Here is an 8,199-nt window from a genome sequence, read left to right as displayed (position 1 = left end):
AACCAGGTTCAATGTTTCGTTATAAAAGTTCCCTTTGTTCACATAGGTTGTTACACGTTACACGAGAGCAAATAAATATTGATAATACAACAAAAAACACACACACACACATTACAAACACGTAACAGGTAAAGATTAAAGCGTGACACCATCCATTGAATGAAAATAAAAAAAAAAACGGCATGCCGGTGCTAAGGAATGGACAGTTACAGCCTTGCTTAGGTCCACATGTAGGTCGGCATGATACCTTCTTTGCTTGTGTTGGGTGGAGTAAGTACCTCGTTGCTGAGAAATTTCAGCGGTAAATCTACTACATTGCCCTCGATGCGTGCAACGGCCTGCTGAATGCCGTCCGGGTTCGACTGGAGCAAACTTTTATCCTCCAGAAACCGTTTCATCATGGCGAACGATTGCACATTATCGGACGGGATGCAACGGAACACTTCGTCGTAGATGAGCGTGTTGCGGCGGGACGTCCGTCGCCAGACGTCATTCCAGAACGAGTGTATCACCGGATCCGTAACGTCGATCGGTTCCCGTTTCGGGTCCGGTTCCAACAGACCGAGATGCTCGCGGAACAGGAACTTTCGCAGCTTCCCCGCATAGACACCACAGGGGTACGATTCACCATTCATACGACCCTCTTCGAATGATTCGTCCTGCAAATGAGAGGGAAGGGATTAAGCTCTGGGCCATATTAATTGTACGTTACATCAGGACATTTCGTACCGTTATCATAACACAAACTTCCGAGTCTCGCTTGCCCAGCAGCGAACGATCGTTGATGTTGGCAGACCCACAGATCACAACCTTGTCGTCGGCAATCAGCAGCTTAGAATGCACATAAATTAACTCAGTCACCGGCACCCCATTCAGCGTGGAGTTTGTCCGCAGGCTGTGGAACGATATGTAGTCACACGGTTTCTGTATGCCGGCCGCTCGTAACCGTTCGAGAAGTGACGATTTGCCCCTTCGGAGTATAAAAAATATGCACCCGTTAGTCGATCGATGGCTGGGATATTATGTGGGTGTTGCAGACATACCTCGAAATAGACGCATAGTTCCAGTGGGTAATCGCTCGCAACGAGATTCCCGACGATCCGCCGACGTCTCCTTCGAATCCTGGCAACAGTGGCATCACGACGTACACCCGAAACACTTTCTTCTCGCGGTGCGCACGCACGATCCGCTTAAACAGATACTCGGATATTTGGTTCTTCACCACGCTGTTCCCCAGCTCCATGCTAATGAAGAACTGGTTCTCGATGTAGATGTAATGCTGTGCCTTGGAAATCGTTTGCACGTACGCCTCGTGGATGCTCTGTTCCACGTAGTCCGGTTCGATGAAGCCACAGTTCCAGCTGGACGCACTGCGCAACAGCTGGCAGGTGACGTGATGCAGCGGCACGTTCAGGAACTTACTGTCCACGCGGATGTCATTGTAGCTCTTTGGCAGCAGGTACGGGTAGTTGGCATTTTCGCGACACTTTTCCAGCTTGACCGCGTTCCACCGTTCGATGAAATGGCGGGCAGCGTCCCGGGCCGCTTGTCCCAGCACGACAGTTGCTACATCGTGCCATGGCATTCGCACTGTCGTCGAACGATCGACCAAATCTGCCGGGATAGGGGATGACCATTAGAAAAGGGGAGGCTTTTAAACCACATTCTACTGAATTCAAACTGAATCCGTTTACGTCAAAAACATCCAAAGATCACAAGTCCCAGACTCAGAAGATGATAAATATCTAGATCAAGTTTCAATTTGTTCTGGATTTCGGCACCTTTTAAGTACACATATTCCTTGGGTATTGGAGGATCTTCACAAAGTTTGAAGTTTCACATGGCAATTGAGGTTTACAACTATTCATCTTCACAACCACATCATATCACAGAAGGCTTAAGCTTCAAGGACATAAACTTCATATTTGGACTATCACTGCTCATTGCTCACAGACATCTTTACAGCCACACGGAAACACTTACCCACATACGGCATGTCAAGGTTTGTAAAGTCTTTAACGATGAAATTAATGTAGTCTTTGCCAATCCACAGCTTTGCCTGTCCGTCCAGCTCAAAGATGGGCGCATTTTTGAAGGGTTGCGGGCTGGCCACATCTTGTGCGATCGCACTCTTATCGCCCCCGTAGAGTTGCTTCTTGCGACGCTCCTCCTCGGAAAGATACACCGGACTGCCGATGTTACTCTTTGGACCACCGCCCGCCGCAAACACCTCCGTCCCGTGCGAATGTTCTGGATGTTCCGACAGAGTGATACGGTTCTTTAGATCCCGGCCCATATCCTTGATCATACCCATAATGTTTCGGCGCTCCATTTCCGGCGTGTTCTGTTTAATGTTTTCCGGCAGTTCATCCCTCTCCTCCGCCGGCAGCTGCTGGTCGCCCAGTGCTTGAGCAGCTGCCTGTAGCAGCTTGTCCGGTGGTTCACCCATCCCGGCCGGTGCTTCCGGGTTGTTTTGTGCGAGCTTCTGCTTACCGTTCGGTGTGCCATCTTTGGCGGATTTGGTGGTGGAAGAATCGGTACGCTTTACTGCGACGGGCGTTGGCACCTGACGGTCCACTGCCGTTGCAATGGCAATGTTTTTGCTAGACTTGAGCAAATTCGCCACGGACCCATTCTCGTCCAGCTCGACCACCGTCGAGGGTTTGCGGGTAGTGGTGTTGTTGGCGGAGCTATTCGTCGACGAGGAAATGCTTCCCAGATCGGTCAGTCGGTGTTGGTAGTCATCCCAGCGTCCGTAACACAAATCAATCCCACCCACAAACGCGTACGTTTGATCGACGATGACCAACTTCTCGTGATGGGCCCAAAACAGTATGCCAGCCCGGGCGTGATCCGGATGTCGAAGCACCTATGGTTAGAGAAATGGACGCTGAGCATAACTACTACTTTCACAAATCATATAAACAACCTTACCTTTATGTTTTCATGCTGTTCCACCAGCTTCGCCTTGCTGTAGTAGCTGTTGATGCCTAGCGCAAAGTCCAACTCCTTAAACAGCAACACAAAGATCTTGATGCCTTGCTCTGCCTTGCGCTTCAAAATCTTATCCAACCGCCAGTAATCACCATCGATCGCCGGCCGTTTCATGTAGATCTCCGGGCTGAGCATCCAGTCGGTGATGAAAATTTCTTCCGTCGCACCTTCCAACGCATCGGCCACAGCGCTCATGTATCCCGCACCGTCCACGAACCACCCCGCTTGAACACCCGGTCGGGATGGTGCAAACGATTGGTGCGGGTTCGGGAGCGTGAAATCGCGTGCACTTTCGTTGACCACCCGCTTCATATGGGTCATCCACTCTTTCGCCATACGACGCGTCGGGTACTTGATGACGAGATACCGCGAATTCGTTGCTATCTGCAACCCATTGCGCATGCCCGTACTATACATCCCGGACGAGATGTCGAAGCCCTGGTCGAACAGGACGACACATCGCAGCACACCGTCCTTTGGCCGGTAGTACCCGAAGCAGGTTTCCTTCACGAAGAACCACCGATTCCGCCACTTGCTCCAGAGCACATCCGTACAGAAGTAGCTGCACCGCACGCAACATCCACCGGCAAGACACCCGCAGAAATTGCAACCGGACTGGCCGGGGCGTGTCGATCCGGTGCGCTTCTTGATTGGGCCCTCCTTTCCCTTCTCACCCAGTGCGGATATGAACGAAATGTGTGACACTTCCAGGAAGTTGATCTGCGAACGCAAGGAAACGCCCATTGTTAAGGCTCGATTGTAATTCATTACAGCACCGCGGCGACTCTTACCGTTCCGTGGAAGTTCCGATACAGTGAGATGTTAAGCAGATTGTACAGGTATTCCTCGAGTTGTTTGATCCGCTGCGGAATGGCGTCGAACGAAACGAGTGAGTCTGGCTTGAGCGGGAAGCGAGGCAGTGCACTTTTCTTGATCTTTTTCAACGGTTTGCCAAGCTTCTGCTGCATGGCAGGCTGAAAGTAAAAGTGTACTCATTACTTGTTGTTTCCATCGTCCATCTGCCAGATGCCGATCCGCCTACCGATGCCGTTGCCTGATGCACGGTATGCATATTCCGGAAGCTATCCCTTCGCTCTTTGTGGCTTTTCGTCGGAAACGGTATGTGCAACGATGCCCTGTATGTCGTCAGTTGCTGGTGCAAATTTCTGAAATGGTTGTATCGCTTCTGTATCGTCCACGAGAATGGTCCATGTGTGAGCTTCACTGTGTATCTGGAAGGGAACGGAATTGTTGTTAAACTGGCACCATGCTATCTGTCAGTGGATGAACAGGCTTACAGATTAGGGTTAAGCACGTGCGACGTTAGGCTACGCTCGTAGTCGATGATCTCCACAATGATCTCCAGCCCCGGTATGAAAATGTGGCGGCGCATCGAATCGAACTTTACCGGCGCATTGTACACGAAGTTGTACGGGATCTCGGATGCAGGGCTGACACTGTCCGCATCACTTTCGCGTATCACCAGCACAGGATTGTTGCCACCGATCGACAGATAGGTTACCGAGTCCGGTGCGTCCAGATTTTCGTCGTACTCTTCCGGTTCGCTGCGGATCGAGTAACAGGCCAGACTGGGATCGTGGTGTCCTCCTCCACCGCCGTTTGTTCCTGCTCCTTCGCCACCTCCATCTCCACTGCCACCGTATGTACTCCTGTCTGCGGTACGACACCCGGAATGATCATGCCGTGCAGTGGGATCAGCTGCCGTACCGGTATCTTCGCAGTTTAGTGCAGGATTGGACGTGCCGATTTCGCTCAGCGACATCTGATCTATCCAACAAAGAGAGAAAGGGTTTGTGGGCGCGTGTGTGAAAAAGAGATGAGAACTTGGTTTGCTTAAAATCACGCAAACATCCATTATTGGACCGTGTACCGATACGTTATCGTCAATTCTGATAAGCCCGATCGGTGGCATAAAAGTGATAAATGGACGTCGGTTTCTCGAACTAATCATCGAAGTTGCCCAAGATGTTTTGCACAATATTAAGCGTGGCCATGTGTTTTCATGGATGGATCAATTGATCGTCTAGACCAGGGATCTCCAAACTTTTCGGCCCGAAGATCACATTGGTTGAAACTATCGTATCTGAGGTCCGATTACTAAGTAATTTGCGGGAACATTTATGCAGATATTGCGCTCGAGATCATTTTTTATCTACAAATTATGCTTTTCAAACAACAATCAATAGATGAACGGTTAGAAAATATTACAATTTCGTTTGAATATACCGAGTTTCGTATGTTCTAAACGTTAGCAACGGCGTCACGGGCCGGTAGTTTGGAGACCTCTGGTCTAGACGAAGGACCAGCAAACTAAGCTGTATCAATTCATGTGCTTTTCCAAATAACGATTGATACCGCTCGCATTACTTTTTAATATTTAAGATTAAACGTCTAAGGGACAACCGAGGGCCAAACACCCTACCTCAAGTATTCGACGGACTACATAAAGCTCTGGGATTTCTCGTAGATGACTCCTGTCCCAGAGCAGGACCGCGAGCCACTTGATAAGTAAGTAATTATTCGTCTTTCAATGCAATGTTACTTGGCTCAAAATCCTTAGAATTACTACCGAATGTGACAAAAATTTGCTATTCAGTGTTTAGATGTTGAACTAAATTCTGCTATGCTTAAACCCCTTCACATGGTATCAATGGCAGTTACATTAAGGACATTAGGTTACGATTTGTACGTAGAATAACTCAAAAACACAACTCCCTGCATTACCACATGTGTTCTTGACATTGCATGAAAGCAACTGTAATAAGCTTTTATATCAATATTTAATTGGTTGGAAAAAGATAATCAAAGACATGGCCGCCTAGGACCTCGTCATGGGATGGGGTCACGAAAAAGCTGTTCAGTAGAGAAAAGTGTATGAATTATGCCACAATGGGCCCGAAAATCATCACTTTAACACTTCTCCGTTAGCTAGAGAGGCCCCCAAAATATATCACAATGGGTCTCTGGAGAAATTGGCATGCCACAACCCCCCAGCATTCCACCCAGCACCTTCAAGGGGATTGATCCTCCACTGACGAGACGAGATCTTGTGCTCTTTGTGAGTTCTTGCACGATTTTTTCCATTTCCTGCGCGGATTTGGTCCACGCGCTACATGCTTTGCCGACCCCTGGCCTAGACGGCACGATAGCTATTATCTTGTACCACTTCACACTGTCACTAGCAAGAATCGAAACTTTTTCAATTGATCAGTCCTATCTCTCTAGAGCTGTTCAAACCACATCAGTCCTCGTAAGGTGATCAACGGTAACGCTAAGCACAGACACATGAGCACAACAGAGCATAACTTGCACTACTTCTTGCACATCCTTACCACCAACAAGATGTTCGAATTCTTCTGCCATTGGTTGGGTAAATTCCGTTTCTTCTCAAAAAAAAAAAATACACGCACAAACGTAGCAACCTGCAATCGGTTCACATCGCTACAGAATGATTTCCGTAACACACTAACCCACAGCGGACGGTGGAGCCCGCAGTTATAATTCCGACCCACTGCCAATCGCGAACAATGATTCAGTGTCGGGGTTTTCAAATCTTATCGTAGATTACGGCCACATCCTATCGGTCACTTCCCGTCGCCCGTACCGAAACACTCTGACACGCTCTCCGCATGCCACATTGCCAGTGCGAAACGGGAGCGGTCCACCGATCGGGAATTTGGCGGTCTATGGCAGAATACGTTGCATAAATACGGAAGGTATAAACATTATTACATCCGGTATAACGCACACGCACACCTTTTCGCACTTGTTTCACCACCTGTAGCACCTGTTGTACCCTGGCGGTGGAACGGTGAAGTTTCGGGGGGTTTTTTTTAGTACAACGCTTCACATCATCTGGCCGTATGATAAGCAACGCTGATAGTAGGTGTGAAGCGTACAATCACATAGCCAGTATCGCAATCGAATCTGCGGGGAACGGGGAGCAGCCAGGCGGGTTGGGTTGATGATACCATCCCGATTAGATATCGGGCCCTTGAAGCACGACCCAATGGGCTGAGTGGACTGACAACACAACTTCGTCCAAAGTACCGGATTGTGGTGGGTGCCGCAAGAATTTGGCCAACCATTGGAGATTATCAGCGGGCAAAAGCTGCACACGGTCAAGAGCATACTGGCAAAGGCTTCTACACCTACCAATATCACGCAGCAGCAGCGAGATACTGCGATGGATTGTTTTTCGCTTGAAGTTAGCATCCATCCTCGTTGCGATCGATTCCTCACTGTTGAGGTACTACCGTACGCTGCCACCAAACACTACGGCACGTTGCGGTTTATGACGCTGCACCAAACACCGAGCCAGCCTGCGTGGAACAATCGTACCGCCGGCAATATAACGCCAATGCCGGGTTGTTGACGCGTACCTCCTTCAGTGAATGGCACCAACTGACCGGCACGTACGATCGTACCGGCAGCCAAAATAATACTACACTCATGAAAACAAACGCAACCACCGCCAGCGCTCAGGTGCGAGCTGATAAGACACCACACCGTGCGACAGAGTCCCCCAGACCGGAGGGCCCCGCAATGGTGCGGTGAGGCCCCGCAGTTACGCGCTTATCATAATGACGACCATTTTTCTTGCGCTCTCCAGCTGCTAACGGACGATCTGGAGGAGCTTTCGGTGGAGGGGAACCGCGCCTGGTAGAATGGCACGTGCGCGCCTCTATGGCGAAAACCAGTGAAATTAGCATCCAAAAGTTAGATACCATTTAAACCAGCGGAACATTTACCAGCTCTAATGAGGGTGATGTACTACTTGTAGGGCATCAAGCTTGTGACCCTAGTTCCGAGGACCTTCAAAACTCAAAACTCCACCCGAAAAAAAGCTCTCAACCACACGACAGTGGATGTGAATTTAGTTCAAGGCTACCGGTGTCTGCCGCTCTTAGTGAATCATTCTGATTGGTGCTAGTGAAGGTGGTGAAGTTAACAATTAGTAACTCACTCCCGGTATGCGTTTGATTTCGTATAGACTTCAGCTTTGCTTTTCCTATCGTAAACCGGTTCACATTCCCCTTTTTTCGCTAGCCGCCCTGGGGCAATTACTGTACAGTTGAAAACGAAAAGGAAAATATTACTCGCCGTACTTATAAAGCTCAATTGAAGTTGAATTGGTTATCTCTGGTAAGGTTTCGAGTGGTAAGCAAGCAGATGCATTACAGC

General features: G+C 49.1%; 1 protein-coding gene across 1 annotated transcript; it reads right to left on the bottom strand.

The window, feature by feature from the left end:
- Positions 1 to 218: 218 nt before the first annotated feature.
- Positions 219 to 7,234, bottom strand: LOC128709967 (phospholipase D2). The gene is made up of 9 exons (XM_053805004.1): positions 7,171 to 7,234; positions 4,293 to 4,782; positions 4,037 to 4,226; positions 3,786 to 3,968; positions 2,935 to 3,714; positions 1,984 to 2,869; positions 1,044 to 1,614; positions 730 to 970; positions 219 to 659 (listed from the first exon to the last, which is right to left on the bottom strand). Exons 1-9 carry the CDS (start codon positions 7,232 to 7,234, stop codon positions 219 to 221), a joined length of 3,846 nt encoding a protein of 1,281 aa, XP_053660979.1.
- Between the last annotated feature and the right edge of the window lie 965 nt (positions 7,235 to 8,199).

Source organism: Anopheles marshallii, chromosome 2 (assembly GCF_943734725.1).
Source record: "Anopheles marshallii chromosome 2, idAnoMarsDA_429_01, whole genome shotgun sequence".
In the NCBI taxonomy this organism is placed as follows: Eukaryota; Metazoa; Arthropoda; class Insecta; order Diptera; family Culicidae; genus Anopheles; species Anopheles marshallii.
This window is presented reverse-complemented; position numbering and strand designations above follow the sequence as displayed.